The sequence below is a fragment of the Mesoplodon bidens genome (genome assembly GCF_964165515.1).
Source record: "Mesoplodon bidens genome assembly, chromosome: 17".
Lineage (NCBI taxonomy): Eukaryota > Metazoa > Chordata > Mammalia > Artiodactyla > Ziphiidae > Mesoplodon > Mesoplodon bidens.
This window is the reverse complement of record NC_138174.1, coordinates 1,532,237-1,550,241: the sequence shown is the minus strand read 5'-3', so window position 1 is coordinate 1,550,241 and position 18,005 is coordinate 1,532,237. Positions and strand designations below refer to the sequence as shown.

General features: G+C 41.0%; 1 protein-coding gene across 5 annotated transcripts in view; it reads left to right on the top strand.

Annotated features, from left to right (window-relative positions):
• Window positions 1-18,005, top strand: part of ZDHHC20 (zDHHC palmitoyltransferase 20) — a 73,857-nt gene that overhangs the window by 52,278 nt on the left and 3,574 nt on the right. For 2 of the 5 annotated variants that reach the window (XM_081214537.1, XM_081214540.1), the window contains exons 8-12: window positions 5,746-5,878; window positions 8,868-8,994; window positions 13,270-13,359; window positions 15,144-15,259; window positions 16,635-16,712. In XM_081214537.1, the coding sequence (XP_081070663.1) occupies window positions 5,746-5,878; window positions 8,868-8,994; window positions 13,270-13,359; window positions 15,144-15,259; window positions 16,635-16,672 (504 nt within the window). In that variant the 3' untranslated portion in view covers window positions 16,673-16,712. Of the gene's footprint in view, window positions 1-4,373; window positions 4,410-5,745; window positions 5,879-8,867; window positions 8,995-13,269; window positions 13,360-14,750; window positions 14,796-15,143; window positions 15,260-16,634; window positions 16,713-18,005 lie in introns of those variants that run through there. The other 3 variants (XM_081214541.1, XM_081214539.1, XM_081214538.1) reach the window with 3 other exon arrangements.

Sequence of the window (18,005 nt, the reverse complement as noted above, 5' to 3'; positions counted from 1 at the left end):
GTAGAGCATAGGCTCAGTAGTTGCAGCGCACGGGCTTAGTTGCTCCATGGTATGTGGGATCTTCACGGACCAGGGATCGAACCCATGTCCCCTGCATTGGCAGGCAGATTCTTAACCACTGTGCCACCAGGGAAGTCCTCCTCTTTCATTTCTGATTTTGAGTCCTCTCTTTTTTTCTTGGTGAGACAAGGGAAAGGCCTGTCTATTCTGTTTATCTTTACAAGAAACCAGCTCTTAGGGCTTCCCTGGTGGTGCAACTAGAGAACCTAGAGAAAGCCCATGCACAGCAATGAAGATCTAACACAGCCAAAAATAAATATTAAAAAAAAAGACATTACAACTGATAAATACAAAGGATCAAAGAGATTTCTATGCACAATTATATGCCAAATAATTGGATAACCTAGAAAAAATGGATAAATTCCTAGAAACATACAACCTACCAAGACTAAATCATGAAGAAATAGAAAATCTGAACAGACTGATTAATAGTAAGGAGATTGGGCTTCCCTGGTGGTGCAGTGGTTGGGAGTCCACCTACCGATGCAGGGGACACGGGTTCGTGCCCCGGTCCGGGAAAATCCTACATTGCAGCGGAGCGGCTGGGCCCATGGGCCATGGCCGCTGAGCCTGCGTGTCTGGAGCCTGTGCTCCGCAACGGGAGAGGCCACAGCAGTGAGAGGCCCGCGTACCGCAAAAAAAAAAAATAGTAAGGAGATTGAATAAGTAATCAAAAACCTCCAAACAAACAGAAGTCCAGACCAGGTGGCTGCACAGGTGAAGAGTTAACACCTATCCTTCTCAGACTTCCCAAAAATGGAAGAGGGAACACTTCCAGACTCATTTTATAAGGTCAGTGTTACCGCAACAGTAAAACCAGACAAGGTCACCACAAGAAAATTACAGGCCAGTATCCCTGATGAACATAGATTTAAAAATCCTCAACAAAATATTAGCAAACCAAATTCAACAATACATTAAAAGGACCATACACTATGATCAAGTGGGATTTATTCCAGGGATGCAAGGATGGTTCAACATCTGCATATCAGTCAATGTGATACACCACATTAACAGAATGAAGGATAAAAATTATATGATCATCTCAATAGATGCAGAAAAAGCATTTGTCAAAATTCAGCATCCATTTATGATAAAAACTGTCAACAAAATGGATATAGAGGGAACGCACCTCAGCTTAATAAAGGCCATATATTGACAAGCCTACAGCTAACATCATACTCAGTGGTGAAAAGCTGAAAGCTTTTCCTCTAATATCAGAAACAAGACAAGGTTGCCCATTCTCGCCACTTTTATTCAACGTAGTATCGAAAGTCTTAGCCAGCCAGGACAGTTAGGCAAGTAAAAGAAATAAAATGCATCCAGATAGGAAAGGAAGAAGTAAAACTGTCTCTATTTTCAAGTGACGTATTAGAAAACTGTAGAGTCTACAAAAAAACTGTTAGAACTAATAAAGTCAGTGACGTTGCAGGTTACAAAATCAATATACAAAAACCTGTTGCATCTCTATACACTAATAACAAAGTGTCAGAGAAGAGAAGTTAAGAAAACAGTACTATTTACAATTGCATCAAAAAGAATAAAATACCTAGGAATAATTGTAAACAAGGATATGAAAGATCTCTACACTGGAAAGTAGGAGACACTGATGACAGCAAATGAAGAAGAGACACAGATAAATGGAAAGATAACCTGTGATTATGAATTGGAAGAATTCATATTGTTTAAAATGTCCACACTACCCACAGCAATCTACAGAGTCAGTGCGATCCCCATCAAAATTCCAATGCCATTTTTCACAGAAATAGAACAATCCTAAAATGTGTATAGAACCACAAAAGAGCCAAATAACCAAAACAGCCTTGAAGAAAAAGAACAAAGCTAGAGGCATCTCACTTCCTGATTTCAAATTATATTACACGTCTGTAGTAATGAAAACAGTATGTTATTGGCATACAAACAGACACATAGATCAGTGGAATAGAATAAGAGAGCACAGAAATCAACCCATGCACATATGGCCAGTTAATTTATGACAAGGAACCAAGAAGATACAGTGGGGAAAGGACATTCTCTTCAGTACATGATGTTGGGAAACCTGGGCAGCCACATGCAAAAGAATGAAATTGAACCTCAGTCCTACATCATAGGCAAAAATCAATTCCAAATGGATTAAAGACTTGAACATGAGACCTGAACTCATAAATCTCCTAGAAGAAAATACAGGTGGTAAGCTCCTTGACATCAGCCTTGGCAATGATTTTTTGGATTTGACATCAAATGCAAAAGCCACAGAAGCAAAACTAAACAAGTGGGACCGTGTCACACTAGAAGCTTCTGCACAGAAAAGGAAATCATTAACAAAATGAAAAGGCAGCCTACTGAATGGAAGAAAATATTTGCAAATTATGTATCTGATAAGGAGTAATATTCAAAATATATAAAGAACTCATACAACTTAATAGCAAAAAACAAAACAATCAGATTAAAAAATGATCAGAAGATCTGAATAGACATTTTTCCAGTGAAGACATGCAGATGGCCAACAGACACATGAAAAGATGCTCAACATCACTAATCATCGGGGAAATGCAAACCAAAACCACAGCAAGATACCACCTCACACTTTTTAGAATGGCCATTATCAAAAAGACAAGAAATAACAAGGTTTGGCAAGGATGTGGAGAAAAGGGAGCCCTTGTGTGCTGTTCGAGGGAGTGTAAATGAGCGTGGCCATCGTGGAGAATGGTACGGAGAGTCCTAAAACAATTAAAATTAGAACTATTATACAATCCAGAAATTCCACTGCTGGGAGTATATCCAAAGGAAAGGAAAACACTAACTCAAAAAGATATCTGGGGGCTTCCCTGGTGGCGCAGTGGTTGGGGGTCCACCTGCCGATGCGGGGGACGCGGGTTCGTGCCCCGTTCCGGGAGTGTCCCACATGCCACGGAGCGGCTGGGCCCATGAGCCATGGCTGCTGAGCCTGCGCGTCCAGAGCCTGTGCTCTGCAACAGGAGAGGCCACAACAGTGAGAGGCCCGCATACCGCAAAAAAAAAAAAAAAGATCTGCATCCCTGTGTTCATTGCAGCATCGTTTATAACAGCCAAGACCTGAAAACACTCTTAAGTTTACATTGGTGGATGAAGAAATTGTGGTATAAATATGCAACAGAATTTATACCGTTGCATAAATGGTATAAATTCTTCCATAGAACAAGAAGGAAATCTTGCCGTTTTTGACAACTCAGATGGACCTTTAGGGCATTATAATAAGGGAATAAAGTCAGACATAGAAAGACAAATACCATATTATCTAACTCTTATGTGGAATAAAAAAAAAAACCCGTAGATACAAAGAACATTTTGGTGGTTGTCAGAGGTGTTGGGTGGGAGATGGGTGAAGTGGGAGAAGGTGGCAGAATAAGCCTGGGGCTGTGATGTACAACCTGGTGACTATGGCTAATAAGTCTATTTGAAAGTGTCTAAGAGTTAGGTCTTGAAAGATCTCCTCACAAGAAAAAAGGTTTTGTGACTCTGTGTGGTGATGGACGGTAACTAGACTTATGGTAGTGATCCTTTTGCCATATAGACATATATGGAATCATTATGTTGAACTCCTGAAACTAAAGTAACATCATATGTCAGTTACATCTGAATTTTTTTTAAGAGTGACTGTGGTAGGCCTCAGTAAGAAGGTAAAGCTGAGCAAAGACTTGACGGGACTTAGTGGATACCTGAGAGAAGCGTGTTTCAAACAGAGGAGACATCTGACCTTTAGAGTAAAGGCCCAGAGGAGGAGCACCATGCCAGGCAGCTGGCAAGGCTGGAGTAGATAAGCAGGGGGGACGGGTCCAGGAGGCGGCCAGGGTTGCAGGGTCGTTGCGGGCGTTGCAAGGGCCGTGGAATGGGGAGCAGGGGTAACGCCATCAGCCTTATTAAGGGTCCCTCTGGCTGCTGTGTGGAAAGTAGACTGGAGGGGAGGAGATGGCACCCCTTGGAAGGCTATTGCAGTACCATTGAGGCAGGTGAGAAATTATTAGATCTAGTTTTTAGAAACTACTCATCCGAAGTTTTTAAAAAGCTGTTTGCTAAAAAGATCAATTTTATGCTTTCCTAGATACAAATCTCTGTTTTAAAAACTTTGTGGAAAGGTGTGTAAAGTGTACCCTAAACATGCTTGGAGAGCGGAATGTTCTTGTCTTTTGTGGTTTTTGAGAAAACGACGTTGATGACCTTTAGAGAGCCACATCTTAGTGGTCCTTCCAAACGTAAAAGGTTTATAACAATAGTGCGCAGGATAATTTTGTATAAAAAGTGGTTTCTTAATGCGTTGTCTCTCTTTATACAAGCTTTGCCACAGGAAATCTACAGAGAGTTGTCCAAAGGTAAAATACCTCATTGCAGGCTCCCCTGGTGGCGCAGTGGTTGAGAATCCGCCTGCCAATGCAGGGGTCACGGGTTCGAGCCCTGGTCTGGGAAGATCCCACATGCCACGGAGCAACTAAGCCCGTGCGCCACACCTACTGAGCCTGTGCTCTAGAGCCCGTGAGCCACAACTACTGAGCGCGTGTGCCGCAACTACGGAAGCCCACACGCCTACAGCCCGTGCTCCGCAACAAGAGAAGCCACTGCAATGAGAAGCCCGTGCACTGCAACAAAGAGTAGCCCCCGCTCTCCACAACTAGAGAAAGCCCACATGCAGCAACGAAGACCCAACGCAGCCAAAAATAAATAAATTTTAAAAATTAAAAAAAAATACATCATTGCCATGACATTCTTGCCATCTTTTTTGTGACATTGATAGTATGTATAGTACCCATTTGTTTCACAAGATGGGGAGATAGAAGAATCACTTGATGTATTTAAAAGGTATTGTGGTTACTCTGGAAGAGAAGAGAAGATAGATGTCAGAATCACCTAATGCTAAAAACCTTCCTGTTGGCCTGTAAACAGTGTTTAAATCAAGCAGGAGCCGCTCTTGTTCTGTGAGGCTGTGGTTGGCTGTGCAGCTTTGTTGTGAGAGCGAGTGCTTAAAGGCTTCCTTGTGATCCTCTTGCTAGAGACTGACTTCTTCTGGGTTAACACTTGCTTCTGTTGAGATGAATCTAGCCGTTAGAATGGGTAACAGAAGCTGTTTTCGTTCACTAATGCCTTGTGGCAAATTGACAAACCAAAATCGGTGATGACCGAAACAGGCTCTGTAGGAAGGGAGCAAGGATTAAAGAGGGAGGAATGGAAGCAGCTGAAGGGATGACTGTGCAGTGGTGTTCCGAAGATACAGACTAGGGAAGTCCAAAGATAAATTGATCACAATTAGTTTCTGGTTATATAATTAAAACAAGCAAATAGTAGCGTAGATGGAGAAAACCCTCATGTATCCTGGATGTTGGGGAAAGCTTGAATATATGTATAAAGTACAAAAGAAAAACGTTGGGTAAAAATGTCCATCTTTTTATTTATTACTGAAACTATTGCTAAAATTTAAGAGCAGTTTTTGAAGTGACTCTTTCTGACATGTTCTGTAAGCAAGCCCCTCTGATAATACCAATTCTCTGCTTTGGGAAATGTTGCTTTTGGATGTATTACCTATTTATTTTTTTACTTCTCATATCTGGCAATTTTTTGGCGAATTCAACAATCTTCAGGAAGAACCAAATTTGTAAGAGTATATTTTGGAGGTTGACTATTCTGAAAAGTAAGTCTTCTTTTTTCTTCCCTCAGAATGAACTCTCAGATACACGTGCAAAATTCCACATACTGTTTCTATTCTTTGTGTCGACAATGTTCTTCATCAGCGTATTGTCACTTCTCAGCTACCACTGCTGGCTCGTTGGGAAAAACAGAACAACCATAGGTAAGTAGGTTAAAATAAAGCATAATTATTTAGGAAAATGGCCACAAATGAACATGACATCTAGAGAAGGACAAAAGATGATAAAGATAAAATAATTCTGTATTAAAATTAACTTGGACTGGATGGGAACAATGGCTGTTTAATAAACGTAAAGGTTTATAATTTTGAGAAGGTTGAGGAAGTAAGATTGACTTACATATTTTTTCAGTAGTGTGTTGTATATAAAAGTAGAGAACTGACTATATTTTATAAATTTTAATAAAAGCTGTTTCCTGCATTTGTTGTATCACTAATGTTAGCACTTATGTCCCTTTTTTGCTCATTTTTTAAAAATGAAAATATTGGGGAACAATTCAGTAAGGTATTCCAATAATTGGACACACACTTCTTAAACAGCAGTGGTGTGGCATTGCTCAGACTAAACCATTGGCATGTAAGCAGCAACACCAGCCATAACTGGAATATTGAGGTATTGGCTAACAAAATAGGGATCTGTCACAGTGTTTCGAAAGAAAGTTAAACACTCCCTGCTGTCTAAAGGAGAGTTGGACATACTTTAACATAGAAAGATGCAGACATTGTAGGGAGATTCTTAGGTACTTTTACATTTGGATCACTTTAATCTCATGTCTTATGGAGTCCTGTAAAATATGACGGGCTTCCAGGGTAAGGGTTTGGTGCCCCGCCTTTCCCAGCTCACTCTGCTGTTGCGCTCTCCTCCAGTTCCCATGCCTTCATCCCTTTTCCATGTGAATAAGCTTCCTTATGTCAATTAATTTATCATCGTCACAGAATATCCTGTCATCTCTTCACCTTTAACCTGAGGTCACAGAAGGCAGCCCACATGCAAAGCCTAGCTCTTCAGACCTCCCAAGCAGCTGGACACTGAGAGATTTCACACAGAAAAGGAGATTTCTTCTTTTCAAAACTGACGACTCTGGTGGCCCTATTTTCCCACCTGGTGTCATTCGGTAGGAGCTCAGTAGTGGCTGACTGCTTCGGTGGCCATGAGCATTTAATTGGCCATGGTTCCCACCCTGCTTCACTTGTTTCCCACCCAAACCCTGTAGGTGTCTGAGAGGTGAGTGCTTCCTGGGAAACCCATTGTTCTCTTAAAAACAATCTTTTTCAAACGTTTTTACCAGTGATTACAGTAAGAAATGCATCATTTTATATCACTACCTAGTGCATGCACACACATTTATAAAATGATGTAATTAGAATAAGCAAAATCTTCGTAAAACATCATTAATGTCTACTATGTCCAATATACTCTGATATTTTCTGTTCTAGATCTTTAAAAAGAAATGCTGGTTTCAAAGCACTGAATTGATTCTACAGCCTCTTCAGATGTCTAAACCCACACTTTGAAAAACCTTCCCCTAACACACCACTGCCCGCACACCCTGGTGTTACCCAGCTCTCCACTGCTGCTTCCAGATGTCCTCTGGGGCGTCACTTGCACCTTTCTCATAGCTGTCCCCGCCCTACCTTGACTCATTTCTCATGTTGCAGAGTTTCTATCAATACGTGCAAACTGTTGCTGTCACCCCAGACAGGCTGGGTGGCCTCTTTGATCCTGATAGCCAGTCATTCCTGCACCCAAACACTGAACCTTTCATCACTGGACACTGAAGAGATCTCACATTTTCACCTTGAAGTCTCCATTCTCTGACCACAGTCTTTATGTGTTCAGCTCTCCCTTTCCGTGTTCCAGCGTGCGCCCTTTTTAGCTTACTGAGTCCTCCACACTCCACCACTTTTCTCTCACGTTTCTTTCCCTTCTGGTTTTGTTTCTCACCCTTTTCCATTCTAGATCCCATAATAAATGCCCTCGAGCTCCCAGCAGCACCCTCGCACTACACATGCCCCTAAGTACCTCTTCTCCCATGACGCCTTTGCCAGTCCCTGACCCAGGTTATTCCAGCGATGCGTTCTTCTCCCAGTGCGATGGGACTGGAGAGAGCTGGTGAAGGCCGTCTCGCTCCCACAGCGGTGGTCACAACTACAGATTCAAAGTCTCAGACCTTACTTAGGCCCTCAGCTCTGTTTGGCAGTAATGTCATGTGTTTCTGATCAGGTTTGCCACCTTATTACCCACAATAGGTATTCCAGCCTTTCATCATTCTCCCTCATTTCCTTACCTATTTTGTGAATGCTTCATAGAAAAATTAGAAGTTGTCACAAGTAAATTCTTATCGTCTCACCTTTATAACCTCACACAAACATTTCTACTTTCAAACCCATCACTGTCACCCTCTTTCTAATTTCTGCGGACACGATGTCTTTTCTGGTATCTATGGTTAATCTTTAGAACCTTTTCTAAAGGCCATCCCATTTCTTCTAGAACTTTCTTCCATCAGTTTTTACTTCACTTTTCTGTGTCATCAACCTTTCCCAATCCATCTCTCCCTGGTTCCTTCTTATCCATAGCTTATAAAACATTCTGAAATGCATTTTGTCTTTAAACAGAGATCCTAGGCTCTGGCCGCCATCAGCTTCCTCACTTGTTATTATTCATAGCTCAGGATCGAGCTCAGGCGTTATCTCCTGCATATTTCACCTTCCTTGGCCACCACCCCACATGTATCCGTATCACACTGTCATTCTGATAGACTTTTGTTAGACTGTGGGTTCTTTGATCAGAATTTCATCTACTTTACCTTGGGATCCCAAAACCTGGTGCTTTGCCATAGGCATGTAGTAGGAAGTTGATAAATAATGAATGAGTGAAGTTGCAAGAGATAGAATATTTAAAAAAAGAAGAAGAAAAAGAAAAAGGCTAAGGTGTATTGAACATTCTTCAGTCGATTTTCCTTAATATTGCACAATTATTTTGACATTTTCATTTTATAAAGGTGGTGAAATATTCAAGAGGTTATATTTTTTTCCCAAAAAAGTTTAAAAAGAAAAAAATTGGTACTTTCCTTCCCTCCTATAATTTTCGAATAGGTTAACTCTTCTTTTTTGTAATATATATCTGTAACAGAATCATTCCGTGCACCCACATTTTCATATGGACCTGATGGAAACGGTTTCTCGCTTGGATGCAGTAAAAATTGGAGACAAGTCTTTGGTGATGAAAAGAAATATTGGCTACTTCCAGTATTTTCAAGGTAGTTTATAAAATGCACGTCTCAGAAATTATGGAACCTGTGATAGTCTTTGTCTCTCTGATTAAGTGATTCAGAGAATATAGTATATTATGACATTATGAGCCTTAAGAATGAAAACTCAGAATATCTTGATTACATGAAGTATTTTATTTTTCATGTTTTTTATAAGGGTGAAGGAGAGTTTGGGCATATATTTGAATGAGAAAAAAAGATGATTCATAGAAAATAAGAATCACTCTTTTTTTTTCAAAATGAAAATAAGTTTGTGAAGTAAAGAATCATAAGAATTTATATTTATTAGCCATATCTTCAAAGATTTCCAATACAGGTTATGTATTCTGTTGTGTCTTAAATCAAAGAAGACCCAACACATAATGCAGTTTTTACCTGCATTTAAATTTAAATGAGAATATATGCTCAAGATGATTCATAATTTCCTTTTCTCCCAAATTCTCAGCCATCCTAGGCCATCTATATACCAAAAGTCATTATAGAGAAGGAAAAAGTATTTGAAATTCAAGTACCATATTTGTAAGTGTTGTGGGGTTTTTTCCTTTTTTCCCTTAACAGGGAACTGTATTGCTTGTTATTTTGTCTGAAAATGACATATTTGCATTCTTTTTTTTTTTTTTTTGGCCACGCCACATGGGATCTTAGTTCCCTGACCAGAGCTTGAACCCAGGCCCCAGCAGTGAAAGGTCAAAGTCCTAACCATTGGATGGCCAGGGAATTCCCAATTGCCTTCATTTTTGAAAGACATTTTGCTTGGTATAGAACTGTAGATGCTGCTTGCATTTTTTCTGATAAGAAGTTTGTGGATATTATGTTTATTATTATTTCTGTAATACGACATTTTTCTCTGGCCGCTTTTAAGATTTTGTTTATCACTAGTTTCTTGCAATTTGATTGTGACATGCCTGGTGTCGTTTGCTTCCTGACTCTCGTGCTTAGGATCGTTGAGCTTCTCGGATCTGTACTTTGTAAACTTTCATCAGATTTGGAAAGTCCTTTTAACCACCGTCTCTTCAGGTATGTCTTCTGTCGCCTCCCTCCCCTTGTCCCTGCAGGGACCCCAGCTGCATGTCTGTGGCTCCTCGGGAGGCTCCGCCACGGCTCACTGGTGGCTACTCACCTTCTGTTCAGTCTTCTTCCTGAGTTTCATCTTCAAGTGTGCCAGTCTCTTCTGTGAGCTTTATCTGTTGTCTCTTATATTCAGGTGTTTCCACTGCGACTGGTTGGAACATAGACTATTATTTTTAAAGGTTATTTTCTCTAAACAGAAATTTCAGTGTTGGCAGTTGGCTTTGTTTGTTTGTTTTTTTCGGTACGCGGGCCTCTCACTGTTATGGCCTCTCTCCCGTTGCAGAGCACAGGCTCCGGACGCGCAGGCTCAGCGGCCATGGCTCACGGGCCCAGCCGCTCTGCGGCATGTGGGATCTTCCCAGACCAGGGCACAAACCCATGTCCCCTGCATCGGCAGGCGGACTCTCAACCACTGCGCCACCTGGGGAGCCCGGCAGTTGGGTTTTTTGTCTTTGTTTTTTTTTTTCCCCTTCTTTGAAGATGTTGTTCCATTATCATCTGCCTTGTGTCGTTTGTATCAATAAATCAGCCTCTCTTATCTTTATTCCACTGTTTGTACAGGCACACCTCAGAGATTATTGCAGGTTTGGTTCCAGACCACCACAATAAAGTAAATATCATAGTAAAGAGAGTCATACGAACTTTTTGGTTTCCCAGTGCATATAACAGTCTATAACCATAGACTGTTAAGTGTTCAATAGCATTATGTCTAAAAAAAAAAACAATGTACATACTTTGATTTAAAAATACTTTATTGCTAAAAACTGCTAATTGTTATCTGAGCCTTCAGCAAGTCGTAATCTTTTTGCTGGTGGAGGGTTTGAAATATTGTGAGAATTGCCAAAATGTGACACAGAGACGCAAAGTGAGCAAATGCCGTTGGAAAAATGGCACCAATAGACTTGCTCAATGTAGGGTTGCCTCAAACCTTTAATTTATAAAAATCACAGTATCTGCAAAGCACAGTAAAATGAAACACAATGAAATGAGGTATGCTTGTAAATTACTATGTCTATTTTTCCCCTGTGGCTACTTTTAAGATTTTATCTTTATCACTGGTTTTAAGTAGTCTGATGATGATGTTCCTTAGTATGGTTTGCCTTGTGTTTATCCTCTTTGGAGTTCATTATGGCTGCGTTGGGTCTTCATTGCTGTGCGCAGGCCTTCTCTAGTTGCAGCGAGCAGGGGCTACTCTTTGTCGCGGTGTGCGGGCTTCTCATTTAGTGGCTTCTCTTTGTTGCGGAGCACATGCTCTAGGCACACGGCTTGCAGTAGTTGTGGCACATGGGCTCAGTAGTTGTGGCATACGGGCTCAGTAGTTGTGGCTCGTGGGCTCCAGACCGCAGGCTCAGTAGTTGTGGTGCACGGGCTTTGTTGCTCCATGGCATGTGGGATCTTCCCGGACCAGGGCTCTAACCTGTGTCCCCTGCATTGGCAGGAGGATCTTAACCACTGTGACACCAGGGAAGTCCAATCTGAATAATTTTGAAATAATTTTCAGTTGTTTTTTCTGCCTGCTTCCTATTCCTGTGCCCCTCCCCCACTAGCTTTTCAGGTTCTCTTAAATATATGTCATGACCCGCTGGTCATTGCTGTTGTCCCTCCCTTCTCCCCCTCCATCTCTTTTCTCTCTTGGCTTCAAATTGGATCGTTTCTATTGTTACATCTGTGAGTTCACTTATCTTTTCTTCTGTAATGTCTACTGTTAAGCTCATCCAGTGAATTTCTTATTTCAGATATTATATTTTTCAGCTCCAGAAGTTGTTTGGTTCTTTTTTTATATCTTACATTTCTTTTTTCTTTATATCCACTTTTTCCAGTTAATTCATGGACATATTTGTAATCACTGTTTTAATGTCTTTGTTTCAAGTGTTCATGGTCATTTCTAAATCTTTTCTATTGACTTTTTTTCCTCTCAGTTGTGATCACATTTTCCTGCTTTTTATGCTAGTAATTTTTGATTGGATGGTGGACATTTTGAATTCTGAGTGTTTAAATTTTGTCTCCCTTTAAAGAATGTTGAATTTTGTTTTGGCAGACTTCTGTTTCAACTTAGTCCTCCTTGCTTAAACCTTTGGTTGAGTGTAGGTAGCATTTTCTCTAGGGTAAGTTTATTCCTACCGCAAAGGTGAGAGCCTGGTTTATTCCTACCGCAAAGGTGAGAGCCTGCTGTGGTCTCTGCCATATCCACATGTTCAGTGAGGTCTCTCTACTCTGGCGGGTCGAATGCAAATGGCTTCCGGTGCTGTGCAGGCTCTGAATTGTTCAGCTTACACTCCCCAGTTGTTCTTTCCCCAGATTCACATATGTGGCTTAGTATTCATCAGAAGACTCAAGTAAAACCCTGTGCAGATTTCTGTAGCCCTTTCTCTGCACATATCCCTCTTCCTCAGCTCTGTCCGATAGAAGCAAGCCTCCTCATCTTCTCGAAACTCCCATCTCTCTCACCTTAATTCAGTGAGACCACCTTGCTCTGCACATCCCCCTGTTGGTGCTCAAGTTCTGGCAGAAGCTGCAACTCCTTGGTTGGTTTCTCTTCTTTCAGACACCACAGTTCTGTGCTGCCTGTTTTGAAAAGAGTTGTTGTATGTACTGTTCAACAGGAGGTCAAATGTACCAGTCAGTCCATCTTGGCTGGAAGTGGAATTCCCTGCGGTACACAGTTTTGATGTTTCTAGAATGTGGAAGGCATAGCTGTACTTTCTTTTAAGTTGTGAACTTCTTGAAGGCAGAGATTTTCTTTTCTTTTGTTCAGTGGTATACCCCTAGCACTTCAAATGGTACTCGGAACATCCAGTATACTTTCATTTAATGAATGTTGTTGAATAAATAAATATGTGGAACTTACATCTTGAATTTCAGTTTGAGCATTTATGATATCTTAAATGATTGTGATAAGCAGTCAGTTACCCAAATATTTGAATATGTATGTTTATCATGACTTTAATAGACATGATCATTTTAATAGTCATGGAAGATACTGTTTTTAACTATATGTAAATTATAAAAGAAAAAGACATATTTCCTCAGTGGAGTCTAATAACCCTCTAAATTAGAAATCTTAGAAATCATTCTCTGAAATGACAAGTTGTGATAATTTTATACCATGCCTCTGGAAAATAGGTGTTAAATTTGACCACTTTGATTTAACTGAACATGATTAAATTATTACTAATATTTTTCATTATGCAGTCAGGGTGATGGCTGCAGTTTTCCGACTCGTCTTGTGGGGACGGATCCAGAACAAGCTTCTGTTTCAAACCACAGTGAAAATACCAGAAGGTGTGCTTCTTGTCATTAAGTTTTTCAGAATTCATTATAGGGGGGGGTGGGGGGGTGGGGTGTGTGTGTGTGTGTGTGTGTGTGTGTGTGTGTGTGTGTGTGTGTGTGTGTGTGTGTGTGTGTGTGTGTGTGTGTGTGTGTGTGTGTGTGTGTGTGTGTGTGTGTGTGTGTGTGTGTGTGTGTGTGTGTGTGTGTGTGTGTGTGTGTGTGTGTGTGTGTGTGTGTGTGTGTGTTAGTTATACATAGATAAATACAGTAGTAATGTAGCAAGCCAGCATAGATAAAGAGAAATTCTATTCAGTTTTTTTTAACTGAGGGTTAAAATGTGGATATAGCTGATATGCTCAGGATAACCATATTTTTTATCATTCAAACCAGAACACTTTTTTTTTTTTTTTTTTTTTCTTTTTGTGGTACGCGGGCCTCTCACTGTTGTGGCCTCTCCCGTTGAGGAGCACAGGCTCCGGACGCGCGGGCCCAGCGGCCATGGCTCACGGGCCCAGCCGCTCCGCGGCATATGGGATCCTCCCAGACCGGGGCACGAACCCGTATCCCCTGCATCCGCAGGCGGACTCTCAACCACTGCGCCACCAGGGAGGCCCCCCAGAACACTTTTGAGAGTAAGAAAGTGAACGCTTGCTACTAGTAGTTGAAGCAGGACAGTCTCATGTCACTGGACGCGTCTGGCAGGGTAGGAAGCACGGCTACCCTGCCTGCGCTGCGTCTTCCTAGAAACGAAGACTCTTTCAAGATTTGATTATGTTGGTTTATATCAGTTATATTTTCAAAGAAGTTAGTCATTGTACTATTCACCATTTTATTTTGATAAACAGATTGTAACTGCAGCGTGAAAATAATATTAATGAGGATTCAAAAATACAAATACAAAATTTTTCTTCTTCGTCTTAGAGGATATTTTCTCAGAGTTTGTATGGCGAGCACACTGATTCATAAATTCAGAGAAATAGTTCATTTTAAATGAAATTTTAAAGGAGATAGAGATGCTTCTGTCAAAGTGAAACACTTGAAACCTACTTACTACAGAAATAAGTTGTGGGGGAGGAGGGATTATAAATTCCAAGCTAGGGGATTAATTTTGGAAGAACATAGGCCTTAGAACCTAGGACCTCAGAGCTCGAAGAAGTTACTTAAACTGTCTGAGCCTCAGCTGCCAGCTCTATGAGAGGAGGATTTGTACTCCCTTCGGGGGTTATTGTGAAGATTGCGATGGCGTGTAGAAAGCACCCAGCACAGCGTTTGCCCATAGTGGGTCCCCAACAATACTAGTTCCCTTTTCCGCCTTCTTTTTTTCCTCCATTCCCTCCCTCCCTGGATGTCTTAGCTAGAAAACTAAGTCTACGCTAAATCACTAAATCATTTTTTCCCCTTAGATCTATACTGCAGAGGTAGAAAGCAGAAAACTTGGGAAATGACAGGTAATCTTTTTGTCCTGGCCACAGACGTAGATCCTCACCTGTCCTTGTGCTACCTTATGGCTCTTGATTAACATGGTAAAAGTGTTTCAGATTGGCCTCTGAAGCTGTTTTTCTTTTATCTAACTGTTTTCATTGGCAGTGCTGAGTACAAATTCTTGGGTCTAGAGAGCCATTTAATGCGGGGGGGTTGGGGGCACATTTTCTCTTGAAGATGGAGTTTTTACAGAGTGCTGAGATCTCATGAGTTGCCCTCACATTTAGGAGAAGGAATACTAATTTGCTTCTTATTAATTAAGTATCATTAATTGAGCATTAGACTATTTACTAAATTATTTGCTCCTCTTTCAGTATTGGCTCAAATCCACCCTTTCCTATCAAACCGCTTAGTGAATCAAAAAACCGCTTGTTGGACAGTGAATCTCAGTGGCTAGAGAATGGATCCGAAGAAGGTGTTACCAGATCAGGTAATGCTCGTCATCTGAAAACATTGCTTTGTCTGGTTAAAATGAAAATCACCAGGTTTAATAAATGTGGAAAAAGTAAAATACACTATCTGCTATTTTAAAATACTAAAATATTTGAAACTTTTTAATAAAATATCTTATACGTGGGCCGTTAGCGTTTACTGGTAGCTTCCACGGAGGCGAAGGGTGAGTGAGGAAGTGTAGTGGCTGCTGCTGTGTTTTTTTCTGTTCATGATTTTGTTTTTCCTTGTTGTTACCCAGCCATGTATTTTGTCACCTCAGATGTAGACAATTCTTTTGGCATAATATTTTGGATAATGCTTAAACAAGGTTATCCTTTGGGGTCATAGCTTTTGCTTATTTGAAAATAATTTTGAAATGCCTTGTACTCTTTGGCTGTCTTGTCTTAGTATAAAAAGAGTGCACTGAATGTATTTGAAACATGGTGACTTAATCATTTCATGAATTGTGGTACATTATACAATAGTTGATAAGATAGAAGTGCGCTTTTGAATCAGGCCTCGGTTTATAATATAGTCTGGCCGCTCGCTAGCATTACAGCTTAAATCACATCTGTGGTTCTTAATACTAGTAATAACATTCTTCTTGCACTGTAGGAAGATGGTTTGGTACTAACTCTAGGAAATAACCTAAAACTTGAAAGCTTGCTTTCACAATTTCTGATTTGTTGTTAATTGTCATTTTGGCTTTCAGTAGCATTTCAATTCTCTTAAATTAGTTTCATTGAGACCTTCATTCAGGGGACTTACCTGGTGGCCCAGGGGTTAGGAATCCACCTGCCAATGCAGGGGACACAGGTTCGAGCCCTGGTCCAGGAGGATCCCACATGCCACGGAGCAACTGAGCCCATGTGCTGCAGCTGCTGGGCCTGTGCTCTGGAGCCCGCGATCCACAACTACTGAGCCCGCATGCCACAACTACTGAAGCCCATGTGCCTGGAGCCCATGCTCCGCAACGAGAGGCCACTGCACTGAGAAGCCCGTGCACCACAACAAAGACCCAACACAGCCAAAAATAAATAAAATAAATATTTTTAAAAAGACCTTCATTCAGGTCATTAGACCCTCAGTATAAAATCAAGGGGAAAATCCATTTGTGGACTTGAAAGTATTGCTCCTGAACATCTTTAGAGCCAATGGACGTTTTTACAAAGATAAGCATAAAACCAGACTTTCAGATTTTAGCACTGCTTTCCTTCCTTCTGGGTTCTAACAGAAGGCAAATGGTTGGCACCAGAAGCCTATTTTAGTGCTTACATAATACTTGCTTTTACTGTAATCATCAATTTTACCTTTTAGCCAGAAACTTAATATTTCTTTTTTTTGTCATGTCATATATAATTATGTGCTTACAGGGACAAATAACCATGTAACAGTGGCAATAGAAAATTGAGTATCACTTGTTCATAACTAACCAGTTGAATAAGAGCAAGGTAAGACAGTATAAAGGTAATTTCTCCAAAAATTAGTTTATTTGCATGTCATAATCTCAAAACAATTTGCAATTCCGTCTTTTTTACTCTTTCCATTATGTCAGCAAAATCAGGTAGTTCAGGAGAGATTGGAAGGTAACATCTGCCTAACTCCCATTTTTCTTACCACTCCTAGCATGATCTTACTGGATATTTGTTGGTAGATTAATGAGGAAACTAGTAAAAATTGTTAGGATTGGTATATGGACAACTAACCTTTTCACTGAACGGTACCTTATTAGTTTAAGGAAAAAAGGTGACTTTTGCCCACTACTGAAGAAATTTGATCCAGACAAGAGTGACTAAGATTAAAGACTGAAAAAAAGACTGAAGAGGTTTACGATGTTATTTACTTGGTCAAAGATATAGCAGAAGAGCAGTTCACTGTAGCCAAGTACATGGATCAGTGGTGCCTTCTCTGTGCGCCCAGAGGCAGGAGCCAGAGGAGGTTGATTGAAGTAGGAATAGAAGCCCTTCCCGGTGGACCCGTAGGAGCAGTGAGGGCAGTGCTAACACTGACACTGAACCGCAGGGATGTAGTGAACTCTGCTGCTGCTGAAAAACAGAGAAGACAGCTGTACACGTTCAAGTCAGAAGCTAAGCTCACTGGCTCAGCAGCATCACGCGCAGCTATTAGAGTTTTGAAAACCTACGTGTAGTGTTTCTTGGTTACCTATTGCTACCTAGCAAATTATCACACACTTAGCGGCTTAAGACAACACACCTTTATTACCTCAGTTGCTCTGTTCTCATCTGTAGTCTCATCTAGGGGACATATGCTTCCTTGCTTGGTGTTTGTCATCAGCATTCAGTTCCCTACAAGGACCTGGAGTCCATGTCCAAGTCACAGCCAGAGCCTAAGACTCAGAGAGCATCAGAAACAGCCCCTGGTGGGGCTCCGGGCAGGCAGAGGGCAGCAGGAGCTGCAGGCAGTGATCACGTGTCATTGGCAGCCCCACCCAGAGCTGGTCCTCAGACAGGGCTCCCGGGTCCTGGCTCCGGGCGTCTTCTCAGTGTAGGCGGAATAATGGCTGATGCTCGTGGTGGTTGAGAATCCTCACTGAAATTCCCATAAACTTCTGATAGCAGTCTTCTCAGATGATGCCCAAGTTAACACTAAGGGAAAAGTGTAAGGATCTGCCTCTATTAAAATAAATGCTCACTTAATGGCTTCAGGGAAAGTCAGTGATCCGTCCCTTATTTACAGCATCTAAAAACCTTTATTATTATTAGAATATTAGTAATATTAAAGTA